Genomic DNA, 19,413 nt, shown 5'->3' with positions numbered 1-19,413 from the left:
TAACTCGGACCCCCGGTTCAGAGACTAGGTCATGTTCAATTACGCTAGTTCTACCTGGCCGTATAGAGAAGATTTCTTTGTTTCTTTTCACTAAATTCTGAACCTCTCGTTTCTGATGAACAGACAGGGTTTCAGCTATGCTAACCTCTGGGTCAGTTTCTTGATTCTCTGACGGACCTGGGGGTACTAGGGTTAACAAGACTTCTCTATCTTTCCAGGGCTTGAGTAGGTTTATATGGTAAATTTGCTCAGGTTTCCTCCTACCTGGCTGTCTTACCTTATAATTTACTTCTCCCACTCTTTCCAAGACCTCATATGGCCCATGCCATTTAGCAAGGAATTTACTCTCCACGGTGGGAACCAGAACTAGTACCCTATCACCTGGAGAAAAAATTCTGACCCTAGCACCCTTATTATATGTATTCCTCTGTGCTTCTTGAGCTTTCTCCATGTGTTCCCTCACTATGGGTAGGACTGCAGCAATGCGGTCCTGCATCTGGGCAACATGCTCTATTACACTTCTGTAAGGGGTAACCTCGTGTTCCCAAGTCTCTTTGGCTATATCCAGTAAGCCCCTTGGGTGTCGGCCATACAATAGTTCAAACGGGGAGAAGCCTGTGGATGATTGGGGAACTTCCCTAATGGCAAATAACAGGTACGGTAACAAACAATCCCAGTTTTTCCCATCTTTATCAACCGCCCGCCGTAACATGCTCTTTAAGGTTTTATTGAACCTTTCCACTAAACCATCTGTTTGTGGATGATAGACTGAGGTTCTGAGATGCTTGATTTTTAGGAGTTTACATAGCTCTTTCGTTACTTGGGACATAAATGGTGTTCCCTGGTCAGATAGAATCTCTTTAGGAATCCCGACCCGGGAAAACAGAACTACTAACTCTTTTGCTATGTTTTTAGCTGAGGTGCTACGTAGGGGAACTGCCTCCGGATATCGGGTGGCATAATCTAATATTACCAATATATGCTGATGTCCCCTAGCAGACTTTATTAGGGGTCCTACTAGATCCATAGCAATCCGGTCAAATGGTACCTCTATTATGGGAAGGGGTACCAATGGGCTGCGGTACGCCTTGAACGGGGCGGTGATCTGACATTCTGGGCATGAGGAACAATAATTCGTAATTTCTGCCAGAACCCCAGGCCAATAGAAGCTTCGGAGAACCTTTTCTTTTGTCTTTTCCACCCCTAGGTGTCCCCCCAATGGATGACTATGTGCGAGGTGTAATACTACGTTACGGAATGTCCGTGGTACCAACAATTGTTTAGTTGTAACTGATTTCCTTTTATCAACCCGATATACTAGGTCGTTCTCTACCTCGAAGTAGGGGTAAGCAAGTGACCTATCTGGTTGGCCAGGAGTACTATTCTGGTCCCGTATATTTCCCCTTGCTACCGCTAATGTGGGGTCCTCCCACTGGGCCTTCTTAAAACTCCCAGGACTGACCTCTAGGTCAGCGAGGGTCTTATCCGGTTCTGGGGTGGTAAGTGTCTGCTCAACATCTTGATTTGGGGTATTCCCTACCAAAGTAGTGATGGGGAAGGGAATTTTACAGCACTCCTCCTTTTCCCCCTTCTTATTTGGGCCCTCGTCAACCTCCATTTCTGAAAAAGGGAAAGGATTTGTTTCTTCTAATACTTCGTTATGGTCCGCTATTGAACTCTGGGCGCTATTCTGAGCGGGGGACCACATTTTTAGAAAATGGGGAAAGTCGGTCCCTATTAACACATCATGTGCCAGTTTGGGTACAATACCCACCTTGAAATCTAAAGAACCAAACTCTGTTTCAAAAAAAACATCAACAGTGGAATATTCATGATTATCCCCATGTATACAACAAATTGCCACTCTTTGTGAACTGTTTCCCTGTTTCTTCTTAATGGGCAAGAGGTATTCGGACACTAGTGTGACCATGCTCCCAGAGTCAAGAAGTGCCCGAACCCTCTTACCATTAACCTTTACAAATGCCCACAGATGGTTATTCAAGGGGTCCTCTGGGCTAGGGCCCATACATTGGGACAACAGCGAATAAGGTTCCACGCTGTTGCATTGCATGGGCTCATCATTTAGTGGGCAGATTTTTTGCTGTGTGGCCCCTCTCATGACAATTTACACATTTAGGTACATAGTCTGTGTCCCACTTAGAGCCTTTTCCCGGCTCCCCATGTTGGCTATTGCCCTTAGTGTGCGAACCACTGTTGCTGGTGCTGCGTGAAGGTGGTCGCCGCTCTTCAGCGCCCCTTAACCCCGGTACCCTTTTACCGTCTCTGGAAGAGTCCTGGAACCTCGGGTAGTGGGGTTGCTCCACGACTGTGGGTTGCGGGTGCTCTTCTGCTGCATTGTACCTTTCTACGAGGGCCACAAGCTCATCCGCATTGTGGGGGTCACTCCGACTGACCCAACGGCGTAAGGCAGAGGGAAGTTTCCTCAAGAACTGGTCCATGACCAACCGTTCCACGATGTGGCTGGCTGAGTTGATCTCGGGTTGTAGCCACTTCCGGGCGAGGTGGATTAGGTCATACATCTGGCTTCGGGTGGCTTTATCCATCGTGAAGGACCATGCGTGAAACCTTTGGGCGCGAACAGCCGTGGTTACGCCGAGGCGGGCGAGGATCTCGAACTTCAATTTTGCATAGACGTTAGCTTCGGCTGGCTCTAGATCAAAGTAAGCCTTCTGGGGTTCGCCGCTTAGGAAGGGTGCGATTAGACCAGCCCACTCAGCTTCTGGCCATCCCTCTCTCTGTGCCGTGCGTTCAAACGTGAGAAGATAGGCTTCCACATCATCCGAGGGTCCCATCTTCTGAAGGTAGTGGCTTGCCCTGGTCATTTTCGGAACTGGGGCTGCCGCTGCCAGTGGAAGGTTACTGATAGTCCCCCTCAGGATCTCGATTTCCTGCTGAAAGCCCTGAGCGAACCGCTGTTGCTCCTCTCTCAGCAAGCGGTTTGTCTCTTGCTGGTTTGCATTCGCGTTTTGCAGGGCTTCATTCGTCTGTTGCTGGTTGGCATTCGCCTGTTGCTGGTTGGCATTCGCCTGTTGCTGGTTGGCATTAATCTCTTGCTGGGCTATTAGCAGCTGTTGCTGGGCTGCATTCGTCCGCTGCTGGTTTGCATTAGTTTCTTGCTGGGCTATTAACAGCTGTTGCTGGGTTTCATTTGCGTCTTTCTGGGCAGCGACATTGCGTACCAGCGCACCCACCACGTCTTCCATCTTGTTTGCAGAGGATGAAAAAAACTTTTTTTTTTTTTTTTTTTTTTTTTCAAAGTTCTTCAACCCGCAGACCCCCTAGTGTTCTGCCCGCATTCTCCACCATATGTGACAAACGGCTTACTCCGGGGCTCCGTCGTTTGTCCGGGACTGTTTAGAACACGGTCTTTTAGGGTAGGTTAAATGATGAGGCGTCACGTACTGTTCCTTTAAACAGGCTATGCCTGGTTTATTCAGTCCCAGGCACTGAGACTGCCACAGTGCATACAACAGAAAACAGATCAAAACAAAAGCTGCTCACCTGAGCGATAACTTAACTTAGATATCCCTGACTCAGGGTTGGAAGTGGCTTTTCCACTTCCAACATCAAAACACGGTACTTTTGCAGTCTTACACAAATGAACAGAAAGATTGAACCTGTTTGGGGAAGAGGCTTCTCCCCTCTGTAGTTCAGCAGCCTTCCAGCCTCCTGGCTCTTGTGGGGAGCCCAGAGCAAACAGGAAATCAGTCTTTCATACCTGATTCCTAATTAGCATGACAGGTGACAGAAATCAGGCAGCAGACAAACTCTGGTCTGGATCTCTCATCCCTCAGTTCCAGCGCTTGCCAAACTGTGGGATGGAGTGTATGTATTATAAGGCTGCACTCCCAGGCCAAACAGGATAGAAACTGTCTAGTATCCTGGGAGCCCTATATACGGAATTTATTACCATCCCCTGGTTTCTGTCACAATGTGTATGTGTATGTGTTTGTATATGTGTGTGTTTGTATATGTGTTTGTATATGTGTGTGTATGTATATGTGTTTGTATATGTGTGTGTATGTATAGGTGTTTGTATATGTGTTTGTATATGTGTGTGTATGTATATGTGTTTGTATATGTGTTTGTATATGTGTATGTGTATGTGTTTGTATATGTGTGTGTATGTATATGTGTTTGTATATGTGTGTGTATGTATATGTGTTTGTATATGTGTGTGTATGTATATGTTTTGTATATGTGTGTGTATGTGTTTGTATATGTGTGTGTATGTATATGTGTTTGTATATGTGTGTGTATGTATATGTGTTTGTATATGTGTGTGTATGTATAGGTGTTTGTATATGTGTTTGTATATGTGTTTTGTATATGTGTGTGTATGTATATGTGTTTGTATATGTGTTTGTATATGTGTATGTGTATGTGTTTGTATATGTGTGTGTATGTATATGTGTTTGTATATGTGTGTGTATGTATATGTGTTTGTATATGTGTGTGTATGTATATGTGTTTGTATATGTGTGTGTATGTATAGGTGTTTGTATATGTGTTTGTATATGTGTTTGTATATGTGTGTGTATGTATATGTGTTTGTATATGTGTTTGTATATGTGTATGTATATGTGTGTCCATCTGAGGGGCTGAGCAATGGTGTTATCGGGTTCTGCGCCCGCAGGATATCTGAATAAAGCCGTAACGCGCTAGGAACGGTTTGTTGTAACCGGCTTGCGCTTGTCCCCCGCAGTGATCCCGGATACCCTGGCGGTGTCGTCGTCGCCGCCGCAGACGCTGCAGAAAGTGGAGGGCGGCTCTCTGCAGCTCTCGTGTGACGGTCGCGGACCTCGGCCCAGCACACCCACCTCTCGGTGTCCTGGCACCGCCGGGCGGGGGAGCAGACGGACGAGATTATCTCCCTGACGCGGGACTTCGCTCTGCGGGCCGGCCCCTCCTACGGGCAGCGCCACGCCACGGGAGACGTGAGGCTGGACAAGCTGGGGGACACCACCTTCCGACTCACCCCTCTACCACCTGCAGCCCTCCGACCAGGGGGAGTACTACTGCCAGGGGGAAGAGTGGGTGGAGGACCCCGACAGGTCATGGTTCCCCATGACGCGCAAGCGTTCCGAGGGGTCAGAGGTCACCGTGCAGCCAACAGGTGAGAACACCCCAAAAAACAAAGCACTCTGTGTCATGTCATGTACTGTAGGGTCCTCGTAACGAATAGGGGCAGTCTCTCCACGGACCAAAGGTAACTGCCGGACGTGGCGCGTGGCGCGTGGCGCGTGGCGCGTGGCATGTGCCACTTCCCCTGTATGTTCGCGTACAATACGCCGTTTCATTTCCCGTCTTCTCTCTGCTCACTGGTTGTTTTCCTCCCTGCAAAGGACCCTGAAGTTTACGTGGTCACCATATCTGACGTCATTGGACGCCAGGGGTTTATTATCTGAGACGCCCAGGATGATAAGACTCTTTGTAGTCACGTGGACAAGGCGTATTTTATTTAAAAAAAAAAACTGAAAACTTAAAACGAGGATTAGTAATCTGCGGGGCGGGTAATCTGCGGGGGCGGGTAATCTGCGGGGGCGGGTAATCTGCGGGGGGCGGGTAATCTGCGGGGGCGGGTAATCTGCGGGGGCGGGTAATCTGCGGGGGCGGGTAATCTGCGGGGGCGGGTAATCTGCGGGGGCGGGTAATCTGCGGGGGCGGGTAATCTGCGGGGGCGGGTAATCTGCGGGGGCGGGTAATCTGCGGGGGCGGGTAATCTGCGGGGGCGGGTAATCTGCGGGGGCGGGTAATATGCGGGGGGCGGGTAATCTGCGGGGAACTAAGGGACACTTTAAAAATAAGAATCCGGCACTAACTCCTAAACATGGTTGAATAATGTTTGCCGCGGCGACAGTAGCGAGATGCCCCGGGGGCTTTCCTAGATCTGATGAGTGTGATAAGACTGTTTGCACACACACAGTACCTTGTTTGTCCGCAATGCTTTTACATTTGCTGTTTAACTAATTTTGCTGCTGTAATTACCCAGAGATACAAACGATAATTGCTGCAGAAGGTCGTTCAGAGACAGGAAGGCTTTACGGGAGCGCTCCTGCGAGAGGATCACGTCTCAGAGACAGGAGCTGATTGCATCGATTAAGTTGTTTACAAGAACAGGAGACGGGGGGGGGGGGGGGGGTAACCGCGCCGAACATAAAGGGGAAATAGTTTAACCGTGAACTGAAAAAAGATGGAGTTGGCGCCGTTCGACTCAAGGAGCCGGTCGCTGCCCTGGGAAACGCAGGCTCAAACTGCGCCTAATCCAGTGAGGGGTACAGGGCATTCTTACCCCGAGGGGGCCCCAGTGGGGGGTACAGGGCATTCTTACCCCGAGGGGGCCCCAGTGGGGGGTACAGGGCATTCGTACCCCGAGGGGGGCCCAGTGGGGGGTACAGGGCATTGTTACCCCGAGGAGTCCCCAGTGGGGGGTACAGGGCATTCTTACCCCGAGGGGGCCCCAGTGGGGGGTACAGGGCATTCTTACCCCGAGGGGGCCCCAGTGGGGGGTACAGGGCATTCTTACCCCGAGGGAGGCCCAGTGGGGGGTACAGGGCATTCTTACCCCGAAGGGGCCCCAGTGGGGGTTACAGGGCATTCTTACCCAGAGGGGGCCCTGGGGGGTACAGGGCATTCTTACCCCGAGGGGGGCACAGTGGGGGGTACAGGGCATTCTTACCCAGTGGGGCCCCAGTGGGGGGTACAGGGCATTGTTACCCCGAGGGGGAACCAGTGGGGGGTACAGGGCAGTCTTACCCCGAGGGGGCCCCAGTGAGAGGTACAGGGCATTCTTACCCCGAGGGGGCCCCAGTGAGGAGTACAGGGCATTTTTACCCCTAGGGGGCCCCAGTGGGGGGTACAGGGCATTCTTACTCCGAGGGGGGCCCCAGTGGGTGGTACAGGGCATTTTTACCCTGAGGAGCCCCCAGTGAGGGGTACAGGGATTCTTACCCCGAGGGGGCCGCATTGGGGGGTACAGGGCATTCGTACCCCGAGGGGGCCCCAGTGGGGAGTACAGGGCAGTCTTACCCAGAGGGGGGCCCTGGGGCGGTACAGAGCATTCTTACCGCGAGGGGGGCACCGTGGGGGTTACAGTGAATTCTTATCGGAGGGGGCCCCAGTGCGGGGTACAGGGCATTCTTCCCCCGAGGGGGCCCCAGTGGGGGATACAGGGCATTCTTCCCCCGACGGGGCCCCAGTGGGGTCTTTAGTGTATTCTTACCCCGAGGGGGCCCCAGTGGGGTGTTTAGGGTATTCTTACCCCGAGGGGGCCCCAGTGGGGGGTACAGGGCATTCTTACCCGAGGAAGCCCCAGTGGGGGGTACAGGGCATTCTTCCCCCGAGGGGGCCCCAGTGGGGTGTTGAGGGTATTCTTACCCCGAGGGGGCCCAAATGGGGTACAAGGAGGATGTTTTGGGACACTAGTAGGGACCCTTAATGAACAAGCAGTTGTGGCGTCCTTGTTAAATTGCCCTAATGCCCCAGTCCGTACCGGCGGCCATTTTCCTTTTTGCTGAAGATGGCTTCCCTTTCCCATAGTAATGCCCCGTTCCGGAGATGTGAGCGCCTGACATATTAATTGTCCGGGACGGGGTCCCCGCCGCGGGCGCTGTCCGCGTCATGGCCTTGCTTTCTGTGGGACATCGCGCTCTGCGCTCACGGGGGACGCTGAGCACATTTCACACGCAGGGGAGAAGCGGTCTCCCCTGTCATCCGTGACGCCGCGATGTGCCGGAGAGGCTGCGGCCACCGCAGCACGTAAAGGGTTAACATGAAGATCCCTGCACGTTGCAGTCTGAAGGTTACCATGGCAACGCCGCCGTCGCAGATTATGAAAATTAATGTTTTTTTAACACTAGAAAAACATACTTTTTTTTGTTTTATTTTTAAGTGCAGGACGTGCTCCGGTAACAGAATACTAACGTTACCCTTTTATAACCTGCTCTGGGGGGGATCACAGCTTTAGAACCAGCTATGGGGGGATCACAGCTTTAGAACCAACTATGGGGGGATCACAGCTTTAGAACCAGCTATGGGGGGATCACAGCTTTAGAACCAGCTATGGGGGGATCACAGCTTTAGAACCAGCTATGGGGGGGGGGGGGGGACCACAGCTTTAGAACCAGCTATGGGGGTATCACAGTTTTAGAACCAGCTATGGGGGGGGGGGGATCACAGCTTTTAGAACCAGCTATGGGGGGATGACAGCTTTAGAACCAGCTATGGGGGGATCACAGCTTTAGAACCAGCTATGGGGGGATCACAGCTTTAGAACCAGCTATGGGGGGATCACAGCTTTAGAACCAGCTATGGGGGGATCACAGCTTTAGAACCAGCTATGGGGGGATCACAGCTTTAGAACCAGCTATGGGGGGATCACAGCTTTAGAACCAGCTATGGGGGGATCACAGCTTTAGAACCAGCTATGGGGGGATCACAGCTTTAGAACCAGCTATGGGGGGGGATCACAGCTTTAGAACCAGCTATGGTGGGATCACAGCTTTAGAACCAGCTATGGGGGGATCACAGCTTTAGAACCAGCTATGGGGGGATCACAGCTTTAGATCCAGCTATGGGGGGGGGGGTCGCAGCTTTAGAACCAGCTATGGGGGGGAAATCACAGCTTTAGAACCAGCTATGGGGGGGGGGGGGGGGACCACAGCTTTAGAAGCAGCTATGTGGGGGATCACAGCTTTAGAACCAGCTATGGGGGGATCACAGCTTTAGATCCAGCTATGGGGGGGAGGTCGCAGCTTTAGAACCAGCTATGGGGGGATCACAGCTTTAGATCCAGCTATGGGGGGATCACAGCTTTAGATCCAGCTATAGGGGGGGGGGGGTCGCAGCTTTAGAACCTGCTATGGGGGGGATCACAGCTTTAGATCCAGCTATGGGGGGGGATCACAGCTTTAGAACCAGCTATGGGGGGGGGGGGGGATCACAGCTTTAGAACCTGCTATGGGGGGGATCACAGCTTTAGATCCAGCTATGGGGGGGGGGGGGGGGGGGGAATCACAGCTTTAGAACCAAAACTTGGCTCTGGTTTCTTTGGAAATTAGGGAAGTATTTTTCTTTTTAGTTCCTGATAATAAAGAACCCCCCCCCCCCAGGCTCTTCACGGAGTGTCTGAGGGCCAGCTCCAGGCTCCTGGAGGGGGGGTGGGTTCTGAGGGTCAGCTCCAGGCTCCTCAAGGGGGAGCGGGGGGGGGGGGGTCTGAGGGTCAGCTCCAGGCTCCTCAAGGGGGAGGGGGGGGGGGGGGTCTGAGGGCCCGTTTGAAAAATAAATACAATCCATAATGGGAAATGTGGTTTTTGAACCCTGATTCTTTTTAAAGTCTGCGTGCCTGCCTGTCTGCGTGCCTGTCTGCGTGCCTGTCTGCGTGCCTGCCCGTCTGCGTGCCTGTCTGTCTGCGTGCCTGTCTGTCTGCGTACCTGTCTGCGTGCCTGTCCGTCTGCGTGCCTGCCTGTCTGCGTGCCTGTCTGTCTGCGTGCCTGTCTGTCTGCGTGCCTGTCTGTCTGCGTACCTGTCTGCGTGCCTGCCTGTCTGCGTGCCTGTCTGCGTGCCTGTCTGTCTGCGTGCCTGTCTGCGTGCCTGTCTGCGTGCCTGCCTGTCTGCGTGCCTGTCTGCGTGCCTGTCTGCGTGCCTGTCTGCGTGCCTGCCTGTCTGCGTGCCTGTCTGTCTGCGTGCCTGTCTGTCTGCGTACCTGTCTGCGTGCCTGCCTGTCTGCGTGCCTGTCTGCGTGCCTGCCTGTCTGCGTGCCTGTCTGCGTGCCTGTCTGTCTGCGTGCCTGTCTGCGTGCCTGCCTGTCTGCGTGCCTGTCTGCGTGCCTGTCTGTCTGCGTGCCTGTCTGCGTGCCTGCCTGTCTGCGTGCCTGCCTGTCTGCGTGCCTGCCTGTCTGCGTGCCTGTCTGCGTGCCTGTCTGTCTGCGTGCCTGTCTGTCTGCGTGCCTGTCTGTCTGCGTGCCTGTCTGCGTGCCTGTCTGTCTGCGTGCCTGTCTGTCTGCGTGCCTGTCTGTCTGCGTGCCTGTCTGTCTGCGTGCCTGTCTGTCTGCGTGCCTGTCTGTCTGCGTGCCTCTCTGTCTGCGTGCCTCTCTGTCTGCGTGCCTCTCTGTCTGCGTGCCTGTCTGTCTGCATGCCTGTCTGTCTGCGTGCCTGTCTGTCTGCGTGCCTGCCTGTCTGCGTGCCTGTCTGTCTGCATGTGTCTGTCTGTCTGCGTGCCTGTCTGTCTGCGTGTCTCTCTGCATGCCTCTCTGCGTGCCTCTCTGCGTGTGTGTGCCTGTCTGCGTGCCTGTCTGTCTGCGTGCCTGCCTGTCTGCGTGCCTGTCTGTCTGCGTGCGTGCCTGTCTGCATGTGTCTGTCTGTCTGCGTGCCTGTTTGTCTGCGTGTCTCTCTGCGTGCCTGTTTGTCTGCGTGTCTCTCTGCGTGCCTCTCTGCGTGCCTCTCTGCGTGTGTGTGCCTGTCTGCGTGCCTGTCTGCGTGTGTGTGCCTGTCTGTCTGCGTGCCTGTCTGTCTGCGTGCCTGTCTGTCTGTCTGCGTGTCTGTCTGCGTGTCTGTCTGCGTGCCTGTCTGTCTGCGTGCTTGTCTGTCTGCCTGTCTGTCTGCGTGCCTGTCTGCGTGTGTGTGCCTGTCTGTCTGCGTGCCTGTCTGTCTGCGTGCCTGTCTGTCTGCGTGCCTGTCTGTCTGCGTGCCTGTCTGCCTGCCTGTCTGCGTGCCTGCCTGTCTGCGTGCCTGCCTGTCTGCGTGCCTGCCTGTCTGCGTGCCTGTCTGCGTGCCTGTCTGCGTGCCTGTCTGCAAACCTGTCTGCGTGTGTGTGACTCTCTGCGTGTGTGTGACTGTCTGCGTGTGTGTGCCTGTCTGCCTGCCTGTCTGCGTGCCTGTCTGCGTGCCTGCCTGTCTGCGTGCCTGCCTGTCTGCGTGCCTGTCTGTCTGCGTGCCTGTCTGTCTGCCTGTCTGCGTGCCTGCCTGTCTGCGTGCCTGTCTGCGTGCCTGTCTGCGTGCCTGCCGGTCTGCGTGCCTGTCTGTCTGCGTGTCTGTCTGCGTGCCTGCCTGTCTGTCTGCGTGTCTGTCTGTCTGCGTGCCTGTCTGCGTGCCTGTCTGCGTGTCTGTCTGTCTGCGTGCCTGTCTGCCTGCCTGTCTGCGTGCCTGCCTGTCTGCGTGCCTGTCTGTCTGCGTGCCTGTCTGTCTGCGTGTCTGTCTGTCTGCGTGCCTGTCTGCCTGCCTGTCTGCGTGTCTGTCTGTCTGCGTGCCTGTCTGCGTGCCTGTCTGTCTGCGTGCCTGTCTGCGTGCCTGTCTGCCTGCCTGTCTGCGTGTCTGTCTGTCTGCCTGCCTGTCTGCGTGCCTGCCTGTCTGCGTGCCTGCCTGTCTGCGTGCCTGTCTGTCTGCGTGCCTGTCTGCCTGCCTGTCTGCGTGTCTGTCTGTCTGTCTGCCTGCCTGTCTGCGTGCCTGTCTGTCTGCGTGCGTGCCTGTCTGCGTGCCTGTCTGTCTGCGTGCCTGCCTGTCTGCGTGTCTGTCTGTCTGCCTGTCTGTCTGCGTGCCTGCCTGTCTGCGTGCCTGTCTGTCTGCGTGCCTGTCTGCGTGCCTGTCTGCGTGCCTGTCTGTCTGTCTGCGTGCCTGTCTGCGTGTCTGTCTGCGTGCCTGTCTGTCTGCGTGCCTGTCTGTCTGCGTGCCTGTCTGCGTGCCTGTCTGTCTGCGTGCCTGTCTGTCTGCGTGCCTGTCTGTCTGCGTGCCTGTCTGTCTGCGTGCCTGTCTGTCTGTCTGCGTGCCTGTCTGTCTGCGTGCCTGTCTGTCTGCGTGCCTGTCTGCGTGCCTGTCTGTCTGCGTGCCTGTCTGCGTGCCTGTCTGTCTGCGTGCCTGTCTGTCTGCGTGCCTGTCTGTCTGCGTGCCTGTCTGTCTGCGTGCCTGTCTGTCTGTGTGTCTGTCTGTCTGCGTGCCTGTCTGTCTGCGTGCCTGTCTGTCTGCGTGCCTGTCTGTCTGCGTGCCTGTCTGTCTGCGTGCCTGTCTGTCTGCGTGCCTGTCTGTCTGCGTGTCTGTCTGTCTGCGTGCCTGTCTGTCTGCGTGCCTGTCTGCGTGCCTGTCTGTCTGTGTGTCTGTCTGTCTGCATGCCTGCCTGTCTGCGTGTCTGTCTGTCTGCGTGTCTGTCTGCGTGCCTGTCTGTCTGCGTGTCTGTCTGTCTGCGTGCCTGTCTGCGTGCCTGTCTGTCTGCGTGCCTGTCTGTCTGTGTGTCTGTCTGTCTGCGTGTCTGTCTGTCTGCGTGCCTGTCTGTCTGCGTGCCTGTCTGCGTGCCTGTCTGTCTGTGTGTCTGTCTGTCTGCATGCCTGCCTGTCTGCGTGTCTGTCTGTCTGCGTGTCTGTCTGCGTGCCTGTCTGTCTGCGTGTCTGTCTGTCTGCGTGCCTGTCTGCGTGCCTGTCTGTCTGTGTGTCTGTCTGTCTGCGTGCCTGTCTGTCTGCGTGCCTGTCTGTCTGCATGCCTGTCTGTCTGCGTGCATGTCTGTCTGCGTGCCTGTCTGTCTGCGTGCCTGTCTGCGTGCCTGTCTGTCTGTGTGTCTGTCTGCGTGCCTGTCTGTCTGCGTGCCTGTCTGCGTGCGTGCCTGTCTGTCTGCGTGCCTGTCTGTCTGCGTGTCTGTCTGTCTGCCTGCCTGTCTGTCTGCGTGCCTGTCTGCGTGCCTGTCTGTCTGCCTGCCTGCCTGCCTGTCTGTCTGCGTGCCTGTCTGCGTGCCTGTCTGTCTGCGTGCCTGTCTGTCTGCGTGCCTGTCTGTCTGCGTGCCTGTCTGTCTGCCTGCCTGTCTGTCTGCGTGCCGGTCTGCGTGCCTGTCTGTCTGCGTGCCTGTCTGTCTGCGTGCCTGTCTGTCTGCGTGCCTGCCTGTCTGCTTGCCTGTCTGTCTGCCTGCCTGTCTGTCTGCGTGCCTGCCTGTCTGTCTGCGTGCCTGTCTGTCTGCGTGTCTGTCTGTCTGCCTGTCTGCGTGCCTGTCTGCGTGCCTGTCTGTCTGCGTGCCTGCCTGTCTGCGTGCCTGTCTGTCTGCCTGTCTGCGTGCCTGCCTGTCTGTCTGCGTGCCTGTCTGCGTGTCTGTCTGTCTGCCTGTCTGCGTGCCTGTCTGTCTGCGTGTCTGTCTGTCTGCCTGTCTGCGTGCCTGTCTGTCTGTCTGCGTGCCTGTCTGCGTGCCTGTCTGTCTGCGTACCTGTCTGCGTGCCTGTCTGTCTGTCTGTCTGCGTGCCTGTCTGTCTGCGTGCCTGTCTGTCTGCGTGCCTGTCTGTCTGCGTGCCTGTCTGCTTGCCTGCCTGTCTGCGTGCCTGTCTGTCTGCGTGTGTGTCTGCGTGTCTGTCTGCGTGCCTGTCTGTCTGCGTGCCTTCTGTCTGCGTGCCTGTCTGTCTGTGTCTGCGTGCCTGCCTGTCTGCGTGCCTGTCTGTCTGCGTGCCTGCCTGTCTGCGTGCCTGTCTGTCTGCGTGCCTGTCTGCGTGCCTGTCTGTCTGCGTGCCTGTCTGTCTGCGTGCCTGTCTGTCTGCGTGCCTGCCTGTCTGCGTGCCTGCCTGTCTGCGTGCCTGCCTGTCTGCGTGCCTGCCTGTCTGCGTGCCTGCCTGTCTGCGTGCCTGTCTGTCTGCGTGCCTGTCTGCGTGCCTGTCTGTCTGCCTGTCTGTCTGCGTGCCTGTCTGCGTGCCTGTCTGTCTGCGTGCCTGTCTGCGTGCCTGTCTGTCTGCGTGCCTGTCTGTCTGCGTGCCTGTCTGTCTGCGTGCCTGTCTGTCTGCGTGCCTGCCTGTCTGCGTGCCTGTCTTTCTGCGTGCCTGCCTGTTTGCCTGCGTGTCTCTCTGCGTGCCTCTCTGCGTGCCTCTCTGCGTGTGTGTGCCTGTCTGCGTGCCTGCCTGTCTGCGTGCCTGTCTGCGTGCCTGTCTGTCTGCGTGTGTGTCTGCGTGTGTGTCTGCGTGTGTGTCTGCGTGTCTGTCTGCGTGCCTGTCTGTCTGCGTGCCTGCTTGTCTGCGTGCCTGTCTGTCTGCGTGCCTGCCTGTCTGCGTGCCTGTCTGTCTGCGTGTCTGTCTGTCTGCGTGCCTGTCTGTCTGCGTGCCTGTCTGCGTGCCTGTCTGTCTGCGTGCCTGTCTGCGTGCCTGTCTGTCTGCGTGCCTGTCTGTCTGCGTGCCTGTCTCTCTGCGTGCCTCTCTGCGTGCCTCTCTGCGTGTGTGTGCCTGTCTGCGTGCCTGTCTGCGTGTGTGTGCCTGTCTGCGTGTGTGTGCCTGTCTGTCTGTGTGTCTGTCTGCGTGCCTGTCTGTCTGCGTGCCTGCCTGTCTGCGTGCCTGTCTGTCTGCGTGCCTGTCTGTCTGTCTGCCTGTCTGTCTGCGTGCCTGTCTGTCTGCCTGTCTGTCTGCGTGCCTGTCTGTCTGTCTGCCTGTCTGTCTGCCTGTCTGTCTGCATGCCTGTCTGCGTGTGTGTGCCTGTCTGTCTGCGTGCCTGTCTGTCTGCGTGCCTGTCTGTCTGCGTGTCTGTCTGTCTGTCTGCGTGCCTGTCTGTCTGCGTGCCTGTCTGTCTGTCTGCGTGCCTGTCTGTCTGTCTGCGTGTCTGTCTGCGTGCCTGTCTGCGTGCCTGTCTGCAAACCTGTCTGCGTGTGTGTGACTGTCTGCCTGCCTGTCTGCGTGCCTGTCTGCGTGCCTGCCTGTCTGCGTGCCTGCCTGTCTGCGTGCCTGTCTGCGTGCCTGCCTGCGTGCCTGTCTGCGTGCCTGTCTGTGTGCCTGTCTGCGTGTCTGTCTGTCTGCGTGCCTGTCTGCGTGCCTGTCTGCAAACCTGTCTTCGTGCCTGTCTGTCTGCGTGCCTGTCTGTCTGCGTGCCTGTCTGTCTGCGTGCCTGCCTGTCTGCGTGCCTGCCTGTCTGCCTGCCTGTCTGCCTGCCTGTCTGCGTGCCTGTCTGCGTGCCTGCCTGTCTGCGTGCCTGTCTGTCTGCGTGCCTGTCTGCGTGCCTGCGTGTCTGCGTGCCTGCCTGTCTGCGTGCCTGCCTGTCTGCGTGCCTGTCTGTCTGCGTGCCTGTCTGTCTGCGTGCCTGTCTGTCTGCGTGCCTGTCTGCGCGTGCCTGTCTGCGTGCCTGTCTGTCTGCGTGCCTGTCTGTCTGCGTGCCTGTCTGTCTGCGTGTCTGTCTGTCTGTCTGCGTGCCTGTCTGTCTGCGTGCCTGTCTGTCTGTCTGTCTGCGTGCCTGTCTGTCTGTCTGCGTGTCTGTCTGCGTGTCTGTCTGCGTGCCTGTCTGCGTGCCTGCCTGTCTGCGTGCCTTTCTGCGTGCCTGTCTGCGTGCCTGTCTGTGTGCCTGTCTGCGTGTCTGTCTGTCTGCGTGCCTGTCTGCAAACCTGTCTGCGTGCCTGTCTGTCTGCGTGCCTGTCTGTCTGCGTGCCTGTCTGTCTGCGTGCCTGTCTGTCTGCGTGCCTGCCTGTCTGCGTGCCTGCCTGTCTGCCTGCCTGTCTGCGTGCCTGTCTGCGTGCCTGCCTGTCTGCGTGCCTGTTTGTCTGCGTGCCTGTCTGCGTGCCTGCCTGTCTGCGTGCCTGCCTGTCTGCGTGCCTGCCTGTCTGCGTGCCTGTCTGTCTGCGTGCCTGTCTGTCTGCGTGCCTGTCTGTCTGCGTGCCTGTCTGTCTGCGTGCCTGTCTGTCTGCGTGCCTGTCTGCGCGTGCCTGTCTGCGTGCCTGTCTGTCTGCGTGTCTGTCTGCGTGCCTGTCTGTCTGCGTGCCTGTCTGTCTGCGTGCCTGTCTGTCTGCGTGCCTGCCGGTGTGCGTGCCTGTCTGTCTGCGTGCCTGTCTGTCTGCGCGTGCCTGTCTGTCTGCGTGTCTGTCTGTCTGCGTGTCTGTCTGTCTGCGTGCCTGTCTGTCTGCGTGCCTGTCTGCGCATGTCTGTCTGTCTGCGTGTCTGTCTGCGCGTGTCTGTCTGCGTGCCTGTCTGTCTGCGTGCCTGTCTGTCTGCGCGTGTCTGTCTGCGTGTGTCTGTGTGTGTGTCTGAGTGCCTGTCTGTGTGTGTGTCTGCGTGCCTGTCTGCATGTGTGTCTGCGTGTGCCTGTCTGCGTGTGCCTGTCTGCGTGCGTGTGCCTGTCTGCGTGCGTGTGCCTGTCTGCGTGCGTGTGCCTGTCTGAGTGCGTGTGTCTGTCTGCGTGCGTGTGCCTGTCTGCGTGTGCCTGCGTGTCTCTCTGTGTGCCTGTCTGCGTGGCTGTCTGCGTGTGCGTGCCTGTCTGCGTGCCTGTCTGCGTGCCTGTCTGTCTGCGTGCCTGCCTGTCTGCGTGCCTGCCTGTCTGCGTGCCTGTCTGTCTGCGTGCCTGCCTGTCTGCGCGTGTCTGTCTGCGCGTGTCTGTCTACGCGTGTCTGTCTGCGCGTGTCTGTCTGCGCGTGTCTGTCTGCGTGTGTCTGTGTGTGTGTCTGAGTGCCTGTCTGTGTGTGTGTCTGCGTGCCTGTCTGCATGTGTCTGTCTGTCTGCGTGTCTGCGTGTGCCTGTCTGCGTGTGCCTGTCTGCATGTGCCTGTCTGCGTGCGTGTGCCTGTCTGAGTGCGTGTGTCTGTCTGCGTGCGCGTGCCTGTCTGCGTGTGCCTGCGTGTCTCTCTGTGTGCCTGTCTGCATGTCTCTCTGCGTTGCTGTCTGCGTGTGCGTGCCTGTCTGCGTGCCTGTCTGCGTGCCTGTCTGCGTGTGTGTGCCTGTCTGCGTGCCTGTCTGCGTGTGTGTGCCTGTCTGCGTGCCTGTCTGCGTGTGTGTGCCTGTCTGCATGCTTGTCTGCGTGTGTGTGCGTGCCTGCATGTCTCTCTGCGTGTCTGTCTGAGTGTGTGTGCCTGTCTGCGTGCTTGTCTGCGTGTGCGTGCCTGTCTGTGTGCCTGTCTGCGTGCTTGTCTGTGTGTCTGCGTGTCTCTCTGCATGTCTCTCTGCGTGCCTGTCTGCGTGTGTGTGCCTGTCTGCGTGCCTGTCTGCGTATCCTGCTATGGGATACGTTCAGAGCGGGCGTTGCAAACGGGTGTATATAGCTGTAATAGTATGTAACGACGCCTCGCGCTGCCGGTCTGCGTGCTATGAGATACGTTCAGAGCGGGCGTTGCAAACGGGTGTATATAGCTGTAATAGTATGTAACGAGGCCTTGCGCTGCCGGTCTGCGTGCTATGGGATACGTTCAGAGCGGGCGTTGCAAACGGGTGTATATAGCTGTAATAGTATGTAACGAGGCCTCGCGCTGCCGGTCTGCGTGCTATGGGATACGTTCAGAGCGGGCGTTGCAAACGGGTGTATATAGCTGTAATAGTATGTAACGAGGCCTCGCGCTGCCTGTCTGCGTGCTATGGGATACGTTCAGAGCGGGCGTTGCAAACGGGTGTATATAGCTGTAATAGTATGTAACGAGGCCTCGCGCTGCCGGTTTGCGTGCTATGGGATACGTTCAGAGCGGGCGTTGCAAACGGGTGTATATAGCTGTAATAGTATGTAACGAGGCCTCGCGCTGCCTGTCTGCGTGCTATGGGATACGTTCAGAGCGGGCGTTGCAAACGGGTGTATATAGCTGTAATAGTATGTAACGAGGCCTCGCGCTGCCGGTCTGCGTGGTATGGGATACGTTCAGAGCGGGCGTTGCAAACGGGTGTATATAGCTGTAATACTATGTAACGAGGCCTCGCGCTGCCTGTCTGCGTGCTATGGGATACGTTCAGAGCGGGCGTTGCAAACGGGTGTATATAGCTGTAATAGTATGTAACGAGGCCTCGCGCTGCCTGTGTGCGTGCTATGGGATACGTTCAGAGCGGGCGTTGCAAACGGGTGTATATAGCTGTAATAGTATGTAACGAGGCCTTGCGCTGCCGGTCTGCGTGCTATGGGATATGTTCAGAGCGGCATTGCAAACGGGTGTATATAGCTGTAATAGTATGTAACGAGGCCTCGCGCTGCCGGTCTGCGTGCTATGGGATACGTTCAGAGCGGGCGTTGCAAACGGGTGTATATAGCTGTAATAGTATGTAACGAGGCCTCGCGCTGCCAGTCTGCGTGCTATGGGATACGTTCAGAGCGGGCGTTGCAAACGGGTGTATATAGCTGTAATAGTATGTAACGAGGCCTTGCGCTGCCGGTCTGCGTGCTATGGGATACGTTCAGAGCGGGCGTTGCAAACGGGTGTATATAGCTGTAATAGTATGTAACGAGGCCTCGCGCTGCCGGTCTGCGTGCTATGGGATACGTTCAGAGTGGGCGTTGCAAACGGGTGTCTATAGCTGTAATAGTATGTAACGAGGCCTTGCGCTGCCGGTCTGCGTGCTATGGGATACGTTCAGAGCGGGCGTTGCAAACGGGTTTATATAGCTGTAATAGTATGTAATGAGGCCTCGCGCTGCCGGTCTGCGTGCTATGGGATACGTTCAGAGCGGGCGTTGCAAACGGGTTTATATAGCTGTAATAGTATGTAACGAGGCCTCGCGCTGCCGGTCTGCGTGCTATGGGATACGTTCAGAGCGGGCGTTGCAAACGGGTGTATATAGCTGTAATAGTATGTAACGAGGCCTCACGCTGCCGGTCTGCGTGCTATGGGATACGTTCAGAGCGGGCGTTGCAAACGGGTGTATATAGCTGTAATAGTATGTAACGAGGCCTCGTGCTGCCGGTCTGCGTGCTATGGGATACGTTCAGAGCGGGCGTTGCAAACGGGTGTATATAGCTGTAATAGTATGTAACGAGGCCTTGCGCTGCCGGTCTGCGTGCTATGGGATACGTTCAGAGCGGGCGTTGCAAACGGGTGTATATAGCTGTAATAGTATGTAACGAGGCCTCGCGCTGCCGGTCTGCGTGCTATGGGATACGTTCAGAGCGGGCGTTGCAAACGGGTGTATATAGCTGTAATAGTATGTAACGAGGCCTCGCGCTGCCGGTCTGCGTGCTATGGGATACGTTCAGAGCGGGCGTTGCAAACGGGTGTATATAGCTGTAATACTATGTAACGAGGCCTCGCGCTGCCGGTCTGCGTGCTATGGGATACGTTCAGAGCGGGCGTTGCAAACGGGTGTATATAGCTGTAATAGTATGTAACGAGGCCTCGCGCTGCCGGTCTGCGTGCTATGGGATACGTTCAGAGCAGGCGTTGTAAACGGGTTTATATAGCTGTAATAGTATGTAACGAGGCCTCGCGCTGCCGGTTTGCGTGCTATGGGATACGTTCAGAGCGGGCGTTGCAAACGGGTGTATATAGCTGTAATAGTATGTAACGAGGCCTCGTGCTGCCGGTCTGCGTGCTATGGGATACGTTCAGAGCGGGCGTTGCAAACGGGTGTATATAGCTGTAATAGTATGTAACGAGGCCTTGCGCTGCCGGTCTGCGTGCTATGGGATACGTTCAGAGTGGGCGTTGCAAACGGGTTTATATAGCTGTAATAGTATGTAACGAGGCCTCGCGCTGCCGGTCTGCGTGCTATGGGATACGTTCAGAG

The 19,413-nt window shown here is 56.3% G+C and overlaps 1 protein-coding gene across 1 annotated transcript in view; it reads left to right on the top strand.

The window, feature by feature from the left end:
* The window catches only part of LOC142475768 (immunoglobulin superfamily member 3-like), a gene marked incomplete at its 3' end in the record, with an annotated part of 42,069 nt that overhangs the window by 3,483 nt on the left and 19,173 nt on the right, over window positions 1-19,413 (top strand). The window contains 3 exon segments of the mRNA XM_075581495.1: window positions 4,727-4,810; window positions 4,813-5,000; window positions 5,002-5,137. Coding sequence (XP_075437610.1) covers window positions 4,727-4,810; window positions 4,813-5,000; window positions 5,002-5,137 — 408 coding nt within the window.

The sequence above is a fragment of the Ascaphus truei genome, unplaced genomic scaffold (assembly GCF_040206685.1).
Source record: "Ascaphus truei isolate aAscTru1 unplaced genomic scaffold, aAscTru1.hap1 HAP1_SCAFFOLD_1371, whole genome shotgun sequence".
In the NCBI taxonomy this organism is placed as follows: domain Eukaryota; kingdom Metazoa; phylum Chordata; class Amphibia; order Anura; family Ascaphidae; genus Ascaphus; species Ascaphus truei.
Note: the sequence above shows the minus strand (reverse complement) of the source record. Positions and strands in the feature narration are given on the sequence as shown.